The sequence below is a fragment of the Heterocephalus glaber genome, unplaced genomic scaffold (genome assembly GCF_053883595.1).
Source record: "Heterocephalus glaber isolate CG9 unplaced genomic scaffold, H.glaber_assembly_v1.0 deba00001572, whole genome shotgun sequence".
Lineage (NCBI taxonomy): Eukaryota > Metazoa > Chordata > Mammalia > Rodentia > Bathyergidae > Heterocephalus > Heterocephalus glaber.
This window is the reverse complement of record NW_028258357.1, coordinates 18,110,960-18,134,350: the sequence shown is the minus strand read 5'-3', so window position 1 is coordinate 18,134,350 and position 23,391 is coordinate 18,110,960. Positions and strand designations below refer to the sequence as shown.

Sequence of the window (23,391 nt, the reverse complement as noted above, 5' to 3'; positions counted from 1 at the left end):
AAGCAATATTTTAAGAAATAAAGGCTCAAGAACAAGGCAAGGATGTCTACCCTCACCACTCTTATTCAGTATAGTTTTGGAATTGTAGCTAGACCATTTAGGCAAGAGAAAAAATAAAAGGGATACAAATGGGAAGAAGTCAAATGATTCTTGTTTGCAGATGATATGATCCTCTATTTAGAAGATGCTAAAAACTCCACCAAAAGACTTTTAGAGCTGATGAGTGAATTCAGCAATGTATCAAACTATAAAATCAACATTTAGAAATCAATAGCTTTACTATACCCCAGTAACAGACTAGCAGAGAAAGAAATCAGGAAAACAATCCCATTCACAGTAGCTTCAAATAAAATAAAACACCTAGGGATCAGTCTAGCCCTGGAGGTAAAAGACCTCTACAGTGAAAATTTCAGAACACTGAAAAAGAAATTGAAGAAGATGCTAAAAGATAGAAAGACTCCCACATTCGTGGATTGGCAGAATTAATATTGTCAAAATCATTCGTAATCTTTTTTGTTTGCAACTAGAAATACAATCTCTTTAATGAAATAGCATCTTGGCATATCATTTATCAAACTATTTTTTTTAACTCGGGATTGAACCTAGAGCATTTGAACTACGTTGAGCTACATCCTGAGCCCCTTTTTTATTTTTACTTTTGAGACATGGTCTCACTAAGTTGCTCTATTTCCCAGCCTAACCTCAAACTTGCAATCCTTCTGCCTCAGCCTCCCAGAGTGCTGGGAGTACAGGTGTGTGCCACCTACAGAACTTTTTTTAAACATATTTTAATTTTTTTAAAAAAGAAATAAGACAGAATTTTCCAACACTGTATGAGACATAGATCTACAGACCGAAAGTTCAATGAACTTGTCAAGAGAAGAGGGAGAAGGAAGTCTCAAGTCAAAAATGAGTCTAAGAGTTTTAGTTTGGGCAAAAAAAGGATGTGAATGACTGAAATGAGACCAGAGAAGGAAGAGCAGGTTTGCTGGGCTTGGGAGGAGGCAGTGTGAAACAGAAACAGTAAGCTCCAAGGCCAAGATAACAAATGGTCCATAATTCTTTCAATAACTATTTTCTCATCATATTCAGGTATAAAAAATACTATAAGGGTAAGTTATGGGCAAAACGGGAAATATTTGCATATGACACCAATTTCAAATGATAACGATAAATACAACTTTGTTTCACAATCTAAAAACATTATCTTAAGGATCCTCGTGAGGTTTTTTGTGTATATTGTTGCTTTACTTTATTAACACACACACAAACTGGTTACTATAAATTTCTGACTTCTTTAAACTTAGAAAACAGCACATTTTCACAGGAAATTCTGTGGCCAATGGATGAAAATGACATAGCATGCTTTGTTTACAACTAAAAATTTCCCAAAAAAGGCTAAAAGATGATAATGATGATGATATACATTTCTTAAGCACTTCTATATGCCAGGAACTGTTCTAAAAGACTTACGTTTAATTCATTTATTAAAGAGATTTAAAGATGTCTGATAACATAAATGGTGTATCAATAATATAAAGAATATCATTTAATGGAAAGTCAGACAATTCTTTTTTAATCCAGGATTATTCTTTTTATAAAATATGTTACAACTCCATTGGTACAACTAGGGACTAGAAATATGGGGAAAACTAGAAAAAAAACACTGTACTGGGCCAGGGATTTAGCTCAGTGGTGCCGCCACCTGCCTTGCAAGCAGAAGGTCCTGAGTTCAATCCCCGCTACAGAAAAAACAACTGGTTGTATAACACTGTACTATAATAAACTACAAGTATATCTATAATTTTCCATGATAGTAAATTTTTCTTCTGAAAATAGAAATAAAGTCTTCAAAATAATTGAACAAGAAAATAATTTTATTTTCAAATAAACTTTTACATGCCAACATTATCTTTTTAAATATATCTAGAAAGTATCCATGTTATTGCCTAAAGTGACCAAAAGTGAATTTTTCAACACCAACTGTAGGTCCAGTTGTCTCAGACATTTGATTCTAGAATTTCCCTGAATGGGTACTTCTGTGTCGTTGTTCTTTCTCTGAACATCATTCCAAATAGAGTCATTCTAAATACTTCAACCATAAATTTGTATATTTTGATCAAACTTCCTAACATAATCACCAGCAGAAAAGGCTAAATATATTTTTTAAACAGAAAACTCTTGAATAGAATTTTTACTTCTGAAAGTATGAAATGTCTTAAAGGTTTATAAGTAATTTGGGATATAGTTTAGCCACAATGTTGCTATTAGAGAGAGTTGAAATTTAATAGCCAATCCCTTGTTTTCTTCTTTTCAACCATTCTGATCATTGGGTTCCTAGAAATTTGGCTATCTTGCTTAGCTTTTTTTTTTCTTTTAAACCTATTTCAATCTCTCATGTCGTCTACAATCCTTACTATTAAAAATAAAACCTGTAATAAAAGTCTACTATTGAGAATATGTAAAGAACTGAAAAAAATCAGACCCCTCAAATTCAAAGACCCATTTCAAAAATGGGCATCCAAAATGAACAGCCATTTCTCAGACAAAGAAGTGAAAACAGCAAATAAGCTTATGAAAAAATGTTCAACACCACTGGTCATTTGAGAGATGCAGATGAAAACAACACTGAGATTCCACCTCACCCCACAAAGAATGGCTGCTATCAAGAAATCAACCAATAACAAATGCTGGCAGGGTGTGGGGAGAAAGGAACCCTTCTCCATTGTTGGTGGGAGTGCAGACTGGTGCAACCACTGTGGAAATCAGTATGGAGATACCTCAGAGAACTAGGGCTAGAGGTCCCATTTGACCCAGCTGTCTCCCTGCTGGGGATCTTCCCCAAAGAATTAAAAGAATCATACCACAGTGATATATGTGCACCCATGTTTATAGCGGCACAGTGTGTAATAGCTAAAGCTTGGAAACAGCCCAAATGTCCATCGACTGGAAACTGGATAAAGAAGATGTGGGGTTTTTTATAAAATGGAGTACTACTCCGCCATAAAGAATGAGAAACTAGAGACATTTATAGCTAAATGGATGCATATTGAGGCGATACTCTTAAGTGAAATAAATAGGACACACATGTGTAAATACCGAATAGTTTCTCTAGTGTGAGAAACTGAAAGTGTAAATAAGGATGAAAATGATAAAAATGAATAATTGATAATTTGAAATAGGAAAAGGTCCAAGGGTTTGGGGGTGGTGGGAGGGGAAGGGGAAAGGAAAGAAGGGAAAGGAAAACTTATGAGAAAGAAAAAAAATGGAATCAAAGTCTGTGTAAATAGGGAAGGGTGGAGGGGGTGAAGGGCGCACAGGGAATGGGGAAAAAATAAGAACCAGGATACATCATGTTCAGGTACAAGCACCCAATGATAAGTGTAAATGTATTGTATACCTAAAATGTACCAATTAATATATAAATTAAAAAATAAAAATAAAAATAAAACCTGTAAATTCACCGAATCATTGACTCTTCCAATAACAGAAAATGCTCGGGGTCTTTGGATCCAGAACCTCATGTAATAAACGTGTGAATCAATCCCCTCAGCCAAGTCAGCTCGAATATTTCCCATCTCCCACCCCTGCCCAAACAGAAAATTGCCTATGAGTAACTCATCCCATCTTCAGTTTTCATTATTTAAAAAAATGTGTTCTTTTCACTGAGCTGAAATTGTCTTTCCTAAAACTTCCAGTTATTTGGGGCTTCACCAATCTCAGAAGTAGCTCTGGCAGAAAGACCTTAGGCAAGTCAATCCCTTAGTTGTAAAATGAGGATAATAAATGTATGCTGTGGGGTTGTGGAGATTAAATACGGATGTTTATAAAGCACCTGGCACAACAGTGGGGCTCCGTGAGTGGTGGCCTTTGTTGGAACAGGAAACCCTCCTCTACATGGCTGATGTGGTGGCAGCCATCATTTCCTCTCTCCCTGGCCCAGCATCCCCATTGCCTTCACTATTTCTTTGAACAACATGGTATTGTCTTCCTTATTCTTCTACTCATTCTTTTCTGAACAAGTTCAGTTCTTTGAGAGAAGAACCAACTGCCAATCCAGAATAAAATAATTATGAACAACTATCTTATCAACTCAGGGCAAGCAGCATACTCATGTCCTTGCAAGATAGTATTTCTCTTTTCTGTGATGCTGGTTCAATCTTTCCTCCCCTCCCTCCTCCAGTGTCCGCACATCTGGTCCCCTGGCAAGCCAGGCTATGGGGAAAGCAGTAGGTATGGGTACTTTCTGGTTCTAAGGTGAGAAGACACTACGTGTGTCTGAGAAGCTTCCTTCTTCGTTCTGGTAGGATATGGGCTCTTCCTCCTCTGAGGCTGCTCGGCTCTGTGCTCTCCCCTCCTTCCTCAGGACTTCACAGTTCTGGGTGGTGGCTCCATAAGACATCTTCTTCCTGGGACTCACCAAAGTCTCGTGGTTGAGTTCCGTCTCCTCGGCCAGTTCATCTTGGTCAATGATTCCACGTTTCTCCTCTGAAAGATTCTCAGGGTCAGCCCACTCCTGTTTCTCCCCGGAAGCAAAGACCCCATAGAAGATCACCCCGCTGTAGTGCACCAGGGCAGCTATGAGGAACACGTTCTGCCATTCCTCCCGGGTCTAAACAAGGAAACAAAGTGTCAGTTAACATCTTCAAACAAACACAGAGGTTCAGAGTGAGTCCTGAGGCCCCCACTAGGACAAAGCACCTGTCCTCTCTCTCAAAAGCAATGCTACGCTTCTTGGAAGGACGCGAGTCAGAAGCAGCATCCAGGTCCCATATCTGATTTGAATATTCACAAAACAAAAGTTAAGACTACAATGAATGTGCGTTTTTAATTTTAAAAGTAACAGTTGATTTTTTTTTAAATGTAAAAATATGTATCGCACCATTGCATAGCTCTCGCATGGCAGGCTAAATTAAACTTCAGGGCCCCAGCATTTTAAATAGCAGAGATCTCCTACTTCTTGCTGTTGGATACATCACAATATTGAAGCCAGTAAAGTGTTCAAACTTGACTACCCAAAAGCTTGTTCATAATCATATTTTCTATGTAAAAAGCAATAAAAAATAATGGGAACGTGGTTTAAAGTTAGGGGACGATAATATCATAGATTTAATACACTTGTTACCAGTCTTATCACCTCTTGAACAGAGATGGAAAACATGGATCCTCTGCCTGTAAAACACACAAATCCCACCTTTTTTTTTTTTTATCAAAAAGCGAGAAAAATTATCTCACATTTTCTTCTCCAAGAAGGTCAAAGGATTTATGAAATCATACTTATAATAAGCAATGCAAATAAGAAAATGTGAGGTTTAAAAAAGCCTGACATAAAAAAAGTTCTATTTTCAGAAAGCAGCAACCTGAAATTTTTCAGCGACAGGGATCTGGTGTGCGGGCTGTGGTTGAACTCTGGCACACCCTATCTGTCCCCTATCTGCAGTATCTGTCCCCACCACCCCACCAGATTAATTGTACAATGCTTTGGTAATGACTGAGAGCCAGGCCCTCGATGGTTCTTAGCAAGGGTAGTGAATGTCTTGTTTATTTTCTTCTTTACAAGGAAGTATAACAGCATTAATATTTTTATGCTGTAACATGCTAAGCAATAGATAGAAACAGGCTATAAAGTTTAATCACTTAGAAGTATAAAATAATCTTGGGTAAATCGTTTATCCTGAGTTGATTGCCTCAGTTTCTTCTTGCATCTTAAAGAGTTTCCATGGCCTTCATCCTCCTCAAAACCTTTATTTTTCAGTTAAGAAAATGTGGAACCAAACAATAATTAGCCCTGGTGCCATCAACAATGACTTAGAAGAGGAGGAGGAGGAGGAAAAAGAGGCAAAAGGTGTTCAATGACTCAGTCAAGGTCAAGAACACACACATTTACAGGCGAGGGTAGGGCCTGGAGATTTTCCATTTGTGTGGTGCTTCTGACCTCTAATATTATAACCCGTAGCCGCCAAGGAGGCTTTTACCTTGTGCCTCGTCATTGCACCGACTATGAGGGGACAGACCATCCCAGAGAGGGTCCCCACTCCATTGGAGATCCCCATGAGAATGCTGGCATAACGAGGGGCGATGTCCAGGTGGTTGACGTTAAAACCTAGAGGGAAACCAAAACCTCAAGATCAGAGTCAAGAACAGAATTCCAAATGCCTTTTGGGAAATCTCTGGCTTTCCCCAAGTCTCATCAATCTATTTGGTTTCTTCTACAGGTGACTACTGTCATGGATGCTCCACCAAGAGCACTGGGTTGAGCATTTCCAGGCAGTGTCCGGGCAAAGTAGGAAAACACGGTATCTGTGATCAACTAGCAATGTCTGCCTGGGTCCACAATGGGGAGGAGTACAACATGTGTGCCCTGTAGATTTGGAACTCAAAAATATAGCGTTTAGGGCAATACTGAAAAACCTAATGCCTGGACCACATTTATTCAGAGCAATCAAATCCTGCAGACCCAGACCTGCTTCATAAAATGCCCATTGCTAGCCCTTGACTCACTCCTAAAAGACCTCCTGGGTAAAGCTGTTAGGAACCAGAAGGCACAATTAGGAAGGATGCTTTTTGATAATAAATATTTGCACAAATATTGGCAGAGTCCTCTGTAATTTACAAAACACTTTCATGCACTTACTTGATTTGGAGCCTGCACATTTGGATTCTAGTCTTCTTTCCTCTAAGTAGTCAAGGACTTTTCAGCCTGTGTTTCCTCATCTCTCATCTGGGTGTGACATCATTGCTGACCTCCTAAAGGTGCTGCACAGTGAGACCCTGAGGAAGTGTGTCTGCGGGAGCCCTTGGCAAACTGCTAAGCTACACTGACTACATCACCCTGAGGCTGCAATTGCTGCCATCCCAATTTCCACTAAGCCTCTCCTGTGTTTGGGGTCTTCTGGCAAAGATAATGCTGCAGAAGTGGTAAAATAACAAGTCACCGGCATCTTACTGTTAATCTATTTATCAGGAGAGAAGCTAAGAAGGAGGACTGGGAGAGGTGACATCAGGGGAAGACCAAGTATGTAAGAGGCTTAAACTGCTGGATTCCAACTCTGCCAGAATTTCCCTGGGTGAGCTTCAGAGTCAAACAGACTCAGCTCTGGTGGCTTGATTAAGACGCAAGCCTGGATTAAGAATTAAAACGTCCTGAACTGCAGTTTCTTCATCTATAAATTAGAATGAACATTCTTATAATATTGTTGTAAGATTGAGTTCCATAGCTAGGTGTGGTGGCACAAGCCTGTCATCCCAGCACTTGAGAGGCTGAGGCAGGAGGATCACCGTGAGTTTGAGGCCAGCCTGGGCAACATAGTGAGTTCAAAGCTAGCCTGATCTACAGTGAAACCCTGTCTCAAAAATAATTAAGTTAAATAATGTGTGTTAATTATGTGGTACACAGAGGTGAAAGACAACACATATCTAATTTATCAGCCTCTTCCCTGAACTAGCAAAGTATCTGACACAGTCATCACTCAATAAATAGTTATTAAATTCATTACCAATTTGAGCTACTGAAATTAGAGCAAGGGGTTGTAGAATTTGTTTATTTGTGGTTTTTGTTTTCCCTTGCTTACTGCTTAGAGAATTAATTAGAGATTCATGCAAAAAACCTGAATGTAAGGTTTAAAACAAGTTTTTTCTAACCTAGCACGTTGGTTGACTGTTTTTTTCCTACTTCCATTCAGGGAAAATTTTTGAGAAAACATTTTTTGTCATAAACATACTGTTCTCTTTGAGATCAAAGTGCCAGACAATCAGAATATAAAACAGCTGCAAGAATAATTAATCTTATGGTTTATTTGAATTGATAAATACTTTATTAGAAAAGAACCCAGAGATAAGAAGTAATTAATGTGATTCTCAAGTATTGTGTTCTGATACAAAGCCCAGGCATCTGCCTTCAGCTAGGGATAATTTGAGCAAAGCCACATAGGTTTCTGGCTACACAAGCCTGGTATGGGGGGGAGGGCCTCACTGAGAAGCTGAGTTATGATAAGTTTTTGTAGATGAGAAAACCGTGCAGCTGGGCCAAGGGTCTTTTTCCATTGGATATTTCCTACATGGAGCATCGTATCCTTCGCATCTTCCTAACCTCACCTGTCCTGCCTCTCTGGACTACGGTCAGCCCCAGTCTTCCCCAGCACCATCCTGACCGATTCCTTACTCGGCTAGCAGACAGGGGGTCCTGAGAACCTGTCACCCCCATGACCACAGCCCCTCTCTCAGTGCCACTGCTGAGTCAGGCAGAACTTTATTCCGAGCTGAGCAGCTCAATACACTTGGGCAAGTTACACTTGGGCTCCATTTCCTCATCAGTAGAGTGGACACAGCAATGCCCCTCTCCTAAGATTGTGATGGGAGTTAAATGAGATCATGTTTAAAAAGCAGCAAGGATCCAGTAAGTACTCTGAAAAAGCAAGGCAGCTGCGTGGTTGAATTTCTCTCCAGATTGTGGCTTAATTGGCAGTCCAGGGAAAGGAAGCAAGGAACACTTCTGTATCTCTGGAGACAGGATATGAAGGTCTTTTGCATTCTGTACAATCTCAGTGGTGTTTGTGCACACTCTAATGTGAGAAGTGCCGGGTTAGGGTGCACGAAAATAGAACAATAATAACAGAGAATACTTATTAATTTTATTCCTCATCTGGCACTGTGCTGAGGACTTGGAAGACCTCATTTCCAGTGCAATGTAAACATTGGAAGGGTGGAATCTTTGAATTCTTCCCCGCAGTGACCCCAGGGCTGAGGACAGTGTCTAGTGGGTCTCATAAAGATCTCAGTTCAGCCCTCCAACCACTCTATGAAGTTGCTCTCGAACCTCTGGATGAGTCGAGAAAGGCCTCAAAGCCAGGTCTATATACTTAAAAACCCAAGTTCTCAGCTGTTCGAAAGTAGACCTTCGGGGGTTTTTTTCAAATTTAAGTACTCATCAGCTCTATTTATGTTGATATATGCACCAAGCCCCCATTTTAGAGTATATTAGACCAGATGTGCCATCTTTTTTGGTTCTGGAACACCACCAGTCTGATATTTAAACTAGCCTGGGTTAATGGAAAGAGAACAGACTTGGGGCCAGGCAGAACTATGCTTGTGACCTTTTGCCACGAACTTTGGGACTGAAGGAAAGAGCCCAATATTTCTGAGCCTTGGTGGATACCAGTAAAACAGTGAAAAATCAGCAAAATGCCAATATCACTGATATTCATAACGTGAGAGGGATGCGGTCACCTAAACTTTTCTGTAACAATTTCTCATTATAATGGTTTAAAAGCAAACTACTGAATGTTACTTTCTCATTCTGTTCTGCACAGGGAGTTTCTGAGGTGCGTAAGGTGTGCTACAGCTGTACTCTGGTCTCTCCCGTGCAGTAGACTGGTTTCTGCTCCTGGAAAATGGGGAGCCATTGATTCCCCCACCCAGGGTCGATGTGACAATGACATCACTGTTACTACTCCCACCTGCTGTGCCCCATTCTCAGTCACTTCCCTTCTCCGGACTTGCATTTTGTTGTTCGGAAATAAAGGCAGCGGAGGAGACAAAATCTAAAGAAGCTTTCCACTCTACGAAGCCCCCGATGCTGTGACTCTCTGAGCTAACACTAGCAGTTCTCCAATAGAAAGTGAGGACTGAAGGTCACAAAGGCCTTGGGTAGGTAGGGTGACTTGGTGTTGACCCAGGACTCGCACTTGGGCCTCAGGGAAATCACGTATGTCTCTTCCCTTGGCAGAGTAAGTAGGGACAATCCCAGCTCCCAGGGCTCCGAAGCCGACCCTCATGACCCCACCCGTCACTCCCACTGGATGAAACTCTGGGAAGTGGAAGGGTTGAGGGATGCACACACAAGATTCAGAAACAGAAAGGATGCTTTACCTGAAATAGCAAAGCCACTAAATCCTACAGCCAGCACCAGAAAGGAGATGGCCACCCCTTTGGTATGGGAAAAGCCAACCACCAGGAGCAAAGTTGCCTCCATGCCAAAGCCTGCGAAGGGAAACAGCCGGGGGGGGGGGGGGAGATGTCAGTTTTGTGGCGCTTGGCTTGAGGTTATGAATTTATTAAATAAGAACAAATCCACACTTCCACAGACTTAAGTTTTTAGGACGTCCATTCTGACGCAGTGCTTACAGGATGACCCAGACGTTTCACGACTGCGTGACACTGCTAGTATTACCTGGGTACTCTGTGAACCGTCTTCCCGATTCCTGGCGCACTTTTTATGCCACATGGTCCCAGGAGGTTCCAGCAGTGCTCCTGGGATGTGGTGATATTACTCTACCCATGGGTCATGCCCTCGCCATAGCTAAACCCTAAAACTCTCCTTTGTACCATCAATTATTCCCCTTTGACCTCAGAAGATACGACCTCTCACATATAAGTACCATGACAACACTAATATTTATTGCCAAAAGCGACCAGAAAGCTTTAGTGACTATTTAAAATTTAAAAGCAGCACTTTACTGCTTGTACAAATGAAATTCTTTCCTTTCCTTAGTTCACTAAGGTATTGGGCCTCTTGTTTAAAAATGAGCCATTTGCACAAAAAAAACAAACGGAAAGAGTGCTTTCTGTTCCTTTCGTTCAGAGTAAGTGAATCTAGCACAATAAAAAAAGATAAGAAAATTACAAAGAAGAATTTCTCATCCAAAAAAAAAAAAAATCAGCCAACAGCAGAGAGCAAGATGATATAAATACCCTGTGTAGAGCACAAAGCGCCCTGAGATGGGGACTCATCCTGGAGACTGCCAGTTGCAGGCACCTCTACCCAACCATCCTACAGGCACCTCAAAGTCAACACACTCAAATCAAGTCCAAGTTCCCCTACTTTTTACTCCTAAATAAAAAAGCAAGCCCTACTTCCTCATTCTTTTATGGATTACTCTTCTATCCACTTACGAGTAACACCCAGGCTGTAGATCAAAGAAGCCTGGCTTCAGATTCTACCTCAGAGTCGCTAATTGTGTGACCTTGGACAACTTCCTTCATCTCTTCAATTCCTCATCAAAAAAAGGAGAAAGAAGAAGAAAGAAGGAAGGAGGAGGAAGAAGAAAGAGGAAGCAGAAGAAGGGGGGGGAGGGGGAGGAAGAGGGAGAAGATAATACAAGCTGGCAGGACCCCAGAAGATGAAATGGAGTTGGAGACAGAAGGAACTGAGCATAGCACATGGGCACAGCCCCACACATGGTGGCTAGAAGTCCAGTGCAGAAACTGCAGGATTCTCTTGGACTTCTTTCTCGCCTTTCACATAAAAATCTCTGGGCCCCTTACTTGGCCCCTTATTTGCTCGGAATACCTCTGAGGGCTCTGTATTGTGGGCGCAGTGTTACATAGCTTCCCCTTCTCCCATCTTCTCCTATGTGTCTGCCCCATCCCAAACGTGGCCCTCGGTGTTGGGTCACAGCTCTCCAACTCTTTCCCAGTCACACGAGCTGTCTCAGGTCTGTGCCTTTTTCTCACAGGCTATTCTTTTGCCTGGGATGCTCTTCTCCTCCAAGATTCCCTTTCTCTGGAGAAATCTTTCTGTCCTTTAAAGTCAGGCTCAACTGTTGCTAACACTAGAAAGCTTTTCGGACAACTCTGCTACACGTTCAACCAAGGAAGGGGACCTCTCCTTACTTTTCTTATAGACCTTTTCAACATTCCTTTGTAATTTTTCACATCTGCTTTTGTCGCTCCCACAAAACTGAACTTTGGACACAGAATCTCTCCAACATGTAGTGGGCACTCAATAAATAACACATGGCAGGTACAATGGCACATGCCTATACAACCAACTACTCTACTCAGAAGGCTGAGACAGGAGGATCGCCAGTTCAAGGCCAGCCTGGCCAACATGATGAAACCCCATCTCAAAAAAATTCAATAACTAATACTTAATGAATTAAAGCCAAAGAAAGAAAATGGAATCAAAATATTTAGTTTGAAGCTGGACATGGTGGCACACAGCTTCAGTCCTAGCTATGGAGGAGACTGAGGCAGGAGGATCTCAACCACAAGGCCAGCCTGGGCAACTTAGTGAGATCTTGTCTCAAAATAAAATAAATGGCTGGCGATGTACTTCAGGAGTAGGGTGACCCCCTAGTATGCATCTGGCTCTCCGATCAATCCCCAGTTTTTAAAATAATAGGTTGAAGTACAAAGTACCACACTTATTGTAGATGATCTTGGTTAAGTTACTTACCTTTCTGAACATTTTCTTCAAAACTATCATAGAGGATAGCAAGCATGAATAACCATTTTATATGAACATCTAAAGTGGAGCAAAAGAAAGTATAGAAGCAATATAGTGCTTTTTAAAGCGTTGGCTTGGGCTGAGAATGTAGCTCTGTGTTAGAGTACTTGCCTGCATGCACAGGGACCTGAGTTTAATCCCTATCACTATAAAAAAGTGGGTTTTACATCCTTGCTATTAATTCTTAATGTTGTTTCAACATTTTAAATATACATAGGCAAAAACTGCAAATGGCCTATCTTAAATAAGGCTGTACCTCTTCATACTTTAAATAAAGGTTTTTCCAAAAGGTTAATTCCTCCAAGGAATTAGAATGAAGACATTGTGTGAAGAATAAAACTTGTAAATGATATTTATTGGTTCATCTATAAGAAAAAGCAGTATGTTCTCAGCCAAATAGATTTCCAAAGGAAGAAAAAGGACACAGGAGTTTCAGTGGTTCCTATTGATGGTTAAAATGCTACAGTTGGGGCAGTATGTTTCAGGAGCTGAAGGATACAATTTGAATTTCACAGACAACCAAGAGATCCTGAAAAATGGACCTATTCAGGGTTGACAAGAGAAGCAACACTAGGGTTTAAAGACCCAAGAAAATTGTCATTTCATATTAAAAGAGTGTGATGCTCACACAGACAACTGACTCCGCCTGAGCAGAACTTTGCACTTTAGTCCCACTTTACACAGGCTGCAGTGGGAGTGCAAGGACTTGGCACATGTCCCTGAATTTCTCCGAAGTGTGCCCTGACTCAGAACGAACTAGAACGAGACGTCGTGGCTTATGGTGATTTGTTGATTTTAAATTTTTGCAATGGCACATATTCCTTATCTGTGGCAAGAAAAGAGGGGTACGACAGCTCCAAAATAAGTGTGATCCTTCACAGATGAGCAATGTCCTCTACATCTCTTTTTAGGAAATGTGAAAACAACTGAAATTTGATAAAAATAATGGCAAGTGCCTCATTACATCAAAGTAAATCTAGCTTATCCAGAGACGGCAAAAAAAAAAAAACCTAGTTACCTCTGTTCTAGTATCTTGTCTCTATTTAAGCAAAGTGGGGCTGCCATGGTCTGTCTTTCTTTGTTGTTTACAATTTTCTGTGTAGTATGCTTTGGCCCTACTATGTCAAAATGTAAAACAGTGTGGAAAAAACCCAAGTAAATAGGTATTTTTCAAAGATAGGAGAGGTGCTGGGAGATTTCACATATGTATTCTGGTTTCTGCACAAAAAAAGATTTTCTCTCAACAGGCATTTTGTTAGCACTTAAAAATCTTTGAGTTCTCATCACCAAGCAACACTATCTCCAATTATGGAAAAACAATGGCAGAAGTGTTGGGGCAGAATCGAATGGGAGAAAGACATTTCTATAATACATGTTCAAGACCTTCAAGCCATCTGGGTTCAGAAGAGGTTGTGAAAATTGCATTAAACCCGGGATTTTCTTTCAAATTGAAGGTTTAGTAGGGCATTTTGGTCAACAGAAATACAACTGAATAACAGAGATTTGTTGAATGCTTCCTTTGGAAAAGTTCTGTTTTTCTCAGTATCTTGAACACGAAACAGGAAAAGGGCACTAACCCTTGGTGAGAGCCTTCTATAGGCTGGAAACCATGCTACGTGCATTTATGCACTGCATCATTCAACTCTCGTAACTATCATCTGAAGTGAATGCCATTATTTGGATTTTAAAGAAGCGAGTTGACTCAGGGAATTTAGAAGCCAACCCATCTCTCTCCACCTCCATTGCTACTGCCTTCAATTCAAGCTACCATCTTCTCTTGACTTCCTTGAAACAGTCTTCTGCCTGGTCTCCCTTCTTTTATTTTTGCGCCCCACATATTTTCTAGATTTGAAAACATAAATCAGATTGCCTTTCCTGGCTTTAAAACATTCACTTTCCAGTGGTCCACAAGTAAACCTCAAGCTCTGCCGATGTCTACATCTTGGTCACTCTCCCTGTCGCTGGGACATAATACCCACTACCTACAACCTAAGGGAAAAGGGATTTATTTCAGCTCATAGTCATAGTCCATGGTCAGGGCTCCTAGGAGGAAAACAGGGCAGAGGACATGGAGGAGGAGAGCTGCTCCCATCATGGCAGCCAGGAAGCGGAAAGAGAAGGGAGGGACAGGAGGGAGATGCACCCTCCCAGGTCATGCCCCCAGTGACTGCCTCTTCTGACCAAGATTTTCTTTCAAGTTCCAGGTTTAGTAGATCATTTTGGTCAACAGGAACACAACTGAATAACTGATATAATTATAGAACTCCTAACATTACATGGAACAGTAGTGTCCCTGAGATTTAATCACCCTTCAAAACCCTCATCTTTGAGTGCATGAAACTTGGGGGGGAAATCCAGATATAAATCGTACCAGTCTGTGGTCTGACCCCAAGCTGAGCATTCTGATCCCACCTCCTATGGTTCTCCACTCCACCCAACCATTCTGCCCTTCCTTCCTTTTATTCTCAAATACACCCTATTCATCCCTGCCATGGGGCCATTGCACTTGCTTTTCTCTCTCCCTAAAACACTTTGCTGCAAGAGTTATAACGAAGTAGCACATGATGAACTGCCAACGTAGTCATGTGGTCACAGGAATCATTGATACGACATTAAACACAAGAGGAAAACACTTGAGCTGAATGTAGAAGGATATAAAGAGAAGACCAAGTGGGAAGTAAAGACAAGAAGAACTCACAGTAAACAGAAAAGAGTGAGCAAAGCATCAGACACAGAAAAATATGTTCAGGGATTGGGGTGGAGGCCTATAAGCCAGTACCAAATTTGAATATTAGAGGAGTAAGACTGGAGGTGCTTTACTAGTTTCCATTTGCTGCTGTAATGAATGACCATAGACTTAGTGGCTCAAAACTACACAAACTTATTGTCTTAGAGATCCAAAAGTCAGAAGTCATACATGGGTCCCACTGAGCTAAAGGAAGTTGTCAGCAATGGCGTTCACTCTGGAGACACTAGAGGAGAATCCGTGTGTGCCTGCTCCAGCTCCTAAAGTCCACTTGCATATCTTGGTGGGGGCTGCATCCCTCTGACCCCTGGTCTCCTTGTCTGACACTTACCTTCCTGCCTCCTCTTAGAAGAATCCTTGTGATTCCATTGGGCCACCCAGCTAACGTGGAATAAGCTCCTATTATGATTTATATCTGATGCCCCCCAAAACCTCATGTGCTCCTAAGTGGGGCTTTGAGGAGGTGACTGGATCATGAGGCTCAGAGCTGACTCTCTATTAGGAGGTGGGGTCTGGCCAGAAGAGGTGGATCACTAGAGGTGTGGCCTGAGTCTGTCTCTTTCCTGCTCCTCCTGTGATCCCTTTCTCTGCTTCTCACTGCCCTGCCATGGACTGTTTCTCCTCTCTGATGCCCCTCTGCCATGCCACCCTGCCTTGGAGCCAACTGACTATGGACTGAACGCTATACAGACTGTGAGCCAAAATAAACCGTTCCTCCTTTCAGTTGTGGATGTCAGGTATTGTGTCCCAGCAATTATTAAATCGTTGATTTAATAATCTGCAAAGTCCCCTTGGACCTGAGAGCAAATATTCAGAGATTCTGAGAACTTGAACATGGACATCATTACCCCTACTATAGCCACCCTGAACAGCAGCCTGGATGCAGAGCCCTGGAGCTTGATCTCTGCTCCCAGAGTGCAGGGCTGCACTTGACAACATTTCATCTCTTACACAAACATTCAAGCCGAAGTCAGGCCCAAGCATCCCTGGCACAGCTGGAATGCCCAGGTTTACTGTTCAGACTCTGTTCTCAGATTGTGCCTACTCCTGTGTCCCTTCTAAATGGGCCAGACTCATCTAATCTAGAGTCGGAGCATGCCCATTTCCTCCTGTTCAACAGAGTAACCCAGTTGACCTCTTGCCCATAGAACACCTTATCTCTGCCTCCCAACCATTACAGCTGACCCAGTCCACTGAAGAGGTAGCAAATGGTGACTAAGAGTGCTGGTAAAGAGCTCAAAGACCTTGCACAGGATCTGCCACTCAAGCTAGTCACTTTCTTTTATCTTCTGTTTCACTGACTGGACATCACCTCTAAAATACATCTGCAGTCCTACAGAAGCCACGCAAACTCACTATGAAGACCACCGTACCTCCACAGTTCATGATCTTTCTGACAGCCGTTGTGGTCAAAATTTTTCGGCTTCTTAAATAATCAGCCAGTTGTCCTCCGATAGGCACAACAATCGTCATCACCATGTGTGGGACCGCTGACAGGAGACCCACCTGGAAGGCAAAGAAGCACTTGGCACCTCTGCTTTTGCTGAGAGACGCATCTCCCTGCTCACTCCCACTCCATGCCCCTACGGCCACCACTGAACTGAGTCACTTCGCATGGGGCCCAGGGAATTCAGTGAGTGAGCAAATGGGACAGTGAAGGCCTCTCTGTCTCCTCCATAGATTGGAAGCTCCCTGAGGACAGCGATGGCTTTTACACATCTCAGAGGCCCCGGTAGCCAGCACAAGGCCTGGCCCACGGAAGGGAGAATCCTGGCATACAGTGTGTTCCCCGATGGCAGCCAGTTCTTCTGTGGTTTCTTCTGACAGTAGCTGTAGCCATGCAGACATCTACCTCTGCTACGCTGCTGCTGCTCTGTGCTGTTGGGGGAAGTTTTTCTTCTGTTCTCATGATAGTTTATGTTTCCCCGTTGAAAACCTCTCTCCATGAAACATGGACAATCTAATGACAGTGGCCGGAGACATTGAAAGTAGCTCTTAGCAATGGTGGTTACTGCTACAACCAGTTATAGAGTTGGGGTGGCTGGGAAGATGAGCTTTAAGCATCTTGCTGGTACTCACTAAGAAGTTTATAGAGAAAAATGTCAAAATCTTTTTATCGTTGTCTAAAATGCAATCCTTGAGTTAGCTTCAAACACACTTTGAGTTTGGGTAGAAACCAAATCTTTGAAAGCAGCTTAATACAGCTCTGACCCTCCTTAAGAAGAAATCAAATATGCCGCACACTCTGCACAGAATATATACCTTGTCTGACCTCCAGGCTATCGAGTATCACAGAACTGTTATGAATTATGAGCATACAAAGATATTCCTGGTAGAATCAAGAGAGTTAAAGTTCAAGAACATCTGAAGTTTCTGAGTGCTTACCTTACTTATTGCAAATCCAAAGACCTCTTCAAAATAAGCAGGCTGACTTATTAGGAGCAAATAAAAGGTCCAGCTTCTGCAAAAATTTGCCACAATGATTGCATAAACTGGCAACGAAGTGAAAAATCTTTTCCATGGTGTATTAAATTTCTAGGGAGTAAAAATACCATGATATTTTAGTGGAGATATTGACATCTTATTTTTTATGAGAATAGCATAATCACGTAGAGGAATACTCACAGAAAAGAATGCAACCCTTATCAGTGCACTTATACTTACACTTAAACTAACCAAATTGGCTCCTTCTCCTATACTGGTCTCAATATAAGTCTTTTCCTCATCAGATATTGTTGGGTGAGCTGCTGGGCACTCGTAGGCCTGCAGCAGCCAAAACATGTACCAAATAATCCCAAACATACCTATAATTAAAAAAACAAAACACTTTGATGACGTAGTCTCATTTTCTTCCATCTCTAAATCTTTCAACTTTTACAATATTCCCAAATAACAATATATACAGCCAGAAGAAACCATTTTGTTGATTTTTCTGTTGCTGTCAACTGACATTTAAAGAAAGATAATATTTTCTTGTTTTAAAAATCAACTTTAAGATAAACATTAAATTAATTGCAAGGAGACAGGTATTCCACTCCATGATAAATTTGTTTTAGTAATCACTACTTTCATACAGGAATAAACTCTTAGCCAAATCCCTAGACAGGAAAAATGCCATCTCCGTAAGTCACCATGTGAACTAACGGAATCAAATCACTCACCGTAAATGTAAAAGACCGAGGCCCATCCAATGTACTGCACCAATACCCCCGCCAGGGGCATGGCAACCACGGCCCCCGCGTAGGACCCTGAAACGAGAAGACACGAAGCAAGTTGACCCACGGCCAGGCGAGCCTTGTCCCTCACTGAGAAGTCCCATGGTAAAGCTGAAGACAAACCAAACAACTGGAGTCAAACTCCTACCCCGGGGAGCTTCAGGCGAACTCCCAGCGTGCCTTAAAATGGGGTTTCCTAGGCCGGGGATTTAGCTCAGTGGTTTCGCCGCCTGCTGCGCAAACGCAAGGACCCAAGTTCGATCCCCGGTACAAAAAAAAAAAAAAGGGTTTCCTGGGGAGAAGGTCACTAGCATGCCCTTTAACTTCTCCTGGGCACCACAATCCAGAATTACGGGAGAGAAAGAATCAGGAGAGAAAAAACCTAAAAGAAATTTTGGAAATGCAACTAGCCACAATATTGGCTGCTGAAAATAGCACCCTAGGGCCAGGGATTTGGCTCAGTGGTTTCGCCGCTTGCTGCGCAAGGACAAGGATCTGAGTTTGATTCCCAGTACCAAAAAAAACAAAGAAAGAAAATAGCACCCTGAAGGAGCATATGCAGCCTGCCTTTCAGATCTCGCAGTGTGGAGGAGTCTCGGGTCTTTAACGAGAGATCCTGAACTATTAAAAGGATCACACTTTTATTAGTCTTGATTTTTTTTTAAACTCAGGAAATAGTCAAACTCCAAGATTGCAGGAGGGCTATCATTTCTACTCACTTCCTACAGGAATGTCTTTTTAAGTTTATTTCTGTTGAATAAAAATTACAAGAGGCCATTGTTTTGGATGAGGTTCTTGGGCCGAGCCCCAAAAGAACAGACTAAAGATCAACATGGGGGTCACTCAAGCTAAAGTTCCTTGCCACCAAACAAAAACTAAGCTGCTTATCTGACTTTTCAAGAAACCAGGAGATGCAGAACAAAGGAAATCACCAACAGTGAAGAGACAACTTACAGAATGGGAAGAAAATTTTGCCAGCTACTCTTCAGAAAAAGAACTAATATCTAGAATACATAAAGAGCTCAAAAAAAAATCGACTTCCTAAATTTAAGGACCCAATCAAAAAAATGGGCATCAAAAATGAATAGACACTTCTCAGATGAAGAAATACAAATGACAAATAAATATATGAAAAAGTGTTCAACATTGCTGGCCATTCAAGAAATGCAAATGAAAACAACACTGAGATTCCGTCTCACTCCAGAAAGAATGGCTGCTATCAAGAAATCAACCAGTAACAAGGATGGGGAGGCTGTGGGGAGAAAGGAACACTTCCTCCTTATTGGTAGGACTGTAAACTGATCCCTCAAATCAGTTTGGAGATTCCTCAGAAAACTAAAAGTAGAAATTTCATTTGACCCAGCTATTCCCCTTCTATGTATCTTCCCAAAAGAGTTAAAGACATAGTACCACAGTGACATATGCATACCCATGTTTATAGCAGGGCAATCTTGAAACAGCCTATATGTCCATCAACTGATGAATGGATTTTTAAATGTGGTATTTATATACAATGGAGTACTACTTTGCCATAAAGAAGGATAGACTTGAGTCATTTGTAGGAAAATGGATGCACCTTGAAACCATAATGTTAAATGAGGTAACTCAGACACACAAGCTTAAATATCACATAGTTTATCTTATATGAAAAACTCATTATATATAAAGTACAAAATAAAAGATAGATAATAGAAAAAAAGAGAAAGGGAAAAAAGGTATCATAATCCAGCACAGGCTGTGTATTTGAAAGCGTATCCTGATTTATTATTAATTGTCTCACATGTTTTATATGTTCTTTGGCCTACTAGTCTGGTTTTCAATCCGTGTATACGATAATTAGATTTATGAGGCCTTATAAGATAAATAAATGAATCTGACGCTGGAAAAATAAAAATGGGGTGAAGGGGGAAGAAAGGAATTGAAATGTCCTCTGTACTTATACCAATCCCTACAGTGAGGGTGATTGCTGGGTACCACAAATGTGTACTAATAAAAGTCAAAAGGGAAAAGGAAAAGAGAAAAGAAAGAGACCCAGAAAGCTGGATATGGTGACACATACCCGTAACCCAGCAACTTAGGAGGCTGAGGCAGAAGGATCAAGTTTGAGCCCAGCCTGGGCAACTTAGGGATTTAGACCATGTCTCAAAATAAAAAAGGGCCGGGGCCAGGATTTAGCTCAGTGGTTTCGCCACCTGCTGTGCAAGAGCAAGGACCTGAGTTCGATCCCTGATACAAAAAAAAATTAAATTAAATTAAAAAGGGCTGGGGATGCACCTCAGCGTGAAGGCCCTGGCTACCATACCCAGGAGTGCAAACAAAATGAATGAAAAAAGCAGGTGGGTTTCAACTGGCACAAGTTCCCTCTGACTTAATCCTTACTTTAAAAAAAATTACCTGGTGCTAGCCAGTTATTTTTCTACTGTTTTATGTGCTTGTTCCTGATGACATACAAGGAAAGCAACTTTGAAATAACCAGTCTGCTTTTAGTTCCTTGTTTCTGCTTTGTTTAGCCTTTCTCTGTCCATAAAACCCAACCTCTTCTCCTCAACCCATTTGGAACAATGATTCTGTTTCGCCGATTCCAGAATCTAAAATAAAATCAATTAAGATCTTTAAACTAAAATTGTTGTAATTTTGCCCTTTGATTTTTTTTCTTACTTTGCAAACACTTAACCTTGTGACTACCTGCCCTTGTGTGGATGTTTATCTTGTCTAGACAAGATTAGAGGCGCTGGAGGCCGTGGCCTGGCCTCCCTATCTTGGGCAGCTCCAGGACATCTACTAGGGAAACCCCAGCCCTGCAAACTGAATATGAACTGAATTGAAAAGTTACTATCTGAAATTTCCCCTGGCCTATGAATGAGAAAACTCTTGTTTCAGAAAATGGTAGCATGAAAGGAAATTCCATATCCCAAAATCCAATGCTAAGGAAGGTTTGGGAGAATTAGAGTAACTTGCAAAGAACTGGGTTAACTTGCATCATTCTAAGCTGGGCCTCACCCTGTAGGAAAGAGACTCATGCAGAGATGAGATTGGAGTGAAATATCTCCTGAGGTTGATTTTAAGGTGAACTACGCTATGTATATGAAGAAGCTTTGTAAGCTATAAAGGGTTACACAAATGCCAACTGTTACTGCTTCTATCATGTACAGAATGACAATGCACTTCTTTTTTAACCTCATAATTCCTCAAACTAGTAAAGCAAATGCTCCAGGCCATAGGGTAGGAAAGAGCTGCAGGTCTGACTCTGTGAGGAGGAGGTGGTCTTTTGTCTGAAGCCAAATGCCCTGCGAGGGAGAGGAGAGGGTCTGGTTTAAGTGACAAGAAGGCACATTTGTAACAAGAGGGTCAAAAATAACCAACAACTGCAGTGCACTGAGTCCTTTCTGTCCCATTACTGGGCTACGTGTCCTGTACCCGAGATTTTATTCAACCCTCTTTCAACCTGATGACTTAGTACCAATATTATCCCCATTTTTATAGGCAAAAACTAGGCTCAGGAAGGGGAAGTAAATTGGTAGAGGTCACACAGATATAAGGAACAGATTTCCTGGACAGGGACTCCAGTCTGTGGGACTCCAACACCCTTACTCTGTAATAATTCATTCCTGTCTCCTTCACACAAAAATAGCCAATGATTCTCCACTGTAAGCGTTATTTCTTTGGTAAAATTACAACTTGGCCTAAACTGTCCTTCTTTCCTGTCTATCGAACACTTTCTCATCCTTTCAGACAGGGATCCAGTCTCATCTTGTGTCATATGCCTTGAGCATACTCCCGAGAAGGATGCTCAGCACTTATCACAGCTGTCCTGGGACACAGAGCTCACTTCTGACCCTTGTGTGCTCCCTGGGGAGGACCGGGGAGGCCCTCGGTGACCACTAGTGGCATGGAGTGGGAGAAGGGCAGAGGGAGGGTGGGAAAGAGTGCCCAACTCTGTCCTCACTAGCCATGAGAATTTAAATCTCATTTTCCTCTCCAGCCTCAATTTCCCCAACTGTAAAACAACAAGATGGGACTAGATATTTTCTAGGGTTTCCTTCTCACACTAGTATCTTCTGAGATTAAGAACTGATTAGCCCCAAGCTTGTGTTTCCTTCTAATAATATTTCACCTCTGATGTTTTTTGAAACAAGGCCACACCTTAGCTAGGAAATGCAATAAGGCCTGTGACTTTGATCAGTTAACTTTCCTAGAGAATCAAATCACTTTAAATCAGCTCTTTTGGGGCTATAAAAACACACAAAGAGCGGGGAGTGGCTGGTAGTCATTCTCAGGTTTGCTGTCAAATCAAAATGAAAGGCCTCACACTCAAACCATCCAAAGAAATGAAGGTCGAGGATCGGGTAAAGCTCAGTAGCAGGGCAGAAATGCTCGTGAATTGCAAACAAGAGCCCAGAGATGGTTTCAAGAGAGGCTAAAGAAGGTAAAGATATCTCAGATACACATTCAATTCGAAACCAGGATTCCGGTGAGTACTTCACACCAAATTACTGTAAGAATTTATTATTGTCAATATTTAAAGTAGAGAAAGAGATAAATTAAAATATTCATAGGAATAAAAAGACTTATTCTCTCCTTAGTGAAGAAATACAAGTTAGCTTGTCTTAGGAAATGCATGTTAGCTTGAAAAACCAGACAGACATCTAAAGATGGAGGGAGAGAAGAAGAAGAAAAGGGGAAGGGGAATAGAAAGAATTAAGATATTTTAAGTCCCTATACCAATTCCTTAAGACGAATGGCAACATTAAATACTGCAAACATGTAATTATGAAAAATAAATAGGCATTAAAAAAAGAAAAATCAGAAAGACCAGTGAAGAACCAAACCAAGATGGCGGCTAAGTAAGATCTTCTGGAGATGTCTTCCCAGACAGACCTATTTGAACAGCTATTCATGTACCAAACCACCTTCCACAACAGCTAAGAAAGCCAGCTGAACTATGCTAGGGAATATTAAGGAGGGTTAAAGAGGAAGAAAGAGTTAATATCTTCAAGAATAAATTCTTTAATTAATAAAACAAAAAACTAATAAAAGCTGCTTTATTAGCCACCAAGTTGAAAGTAGATGCCCGTATGGAAAAATTTCTCAGTGAAAATTTCTCAGTGAAATGAGAACCCACAGAAGATTTCACAAGAAGAGCTCTGCAAGGAAAAAGACTTTGGCTCCTGGGTGAAGAATCTGATTTTCAACAAAGCAGAATG

The 23,391-nt window shown here is 41.4% G+C and overlaps 1 protein-coding gene across 3 annotated transcripts in view; it reads right to left on the bottom strand.

Annotated features, from left to right (window-relative positions):
- Positions 1 to 1,859: 1,859 nt before the first annotated feature.
- The window catches only part of Slc17a8 (solute carrier family 17 member 8), a 52,582-nt gene continuing 31,050 nt past the window's right edge, over positions 1,860 to 23,391 (bottom strand). For 2 of the 3 annotated variants that reach the window (XM_004844871.3, XM_087192666.1), the window contains 7 exons: positions 18,134 to 18,220; positions 17,637 to 17,776; positions 17,358 to 17,507; positions 16,346 to 16,478; positions 9,868 to 9,978; positions 5,976 to 6,103; positions 1,860 to 4,612 (listed from right to left, as the gene is read on the bottom strand). In XM_004844871.3, coding sequence (XP_004844928.1) covers positions 4,253 to 4,612; positions 5,976 to 6,103; positions 9,868 to 9,978; positions 16,346 to 16,478; positions 17,358 to 17,507; positions 17,637 to 17,776; positions 18,134 to 18,220 — 1,109 coding nt within the window. In that variant the 3' untranslated portion in view covers positions 1,860 to 4,252. The remainder of the gene's footprint in view (positions 4,613 to 5,975; positions 6,104 to 9,867; positions 9,979 to 16,345; positions 16,479 to 17,357; positions 17,508 to 17,636; positions 17,777 to 18,133; positions 18,221 to 23,391) is intronic. The other variant, XM_087192664.1, reaches the window with a different exon arrangement.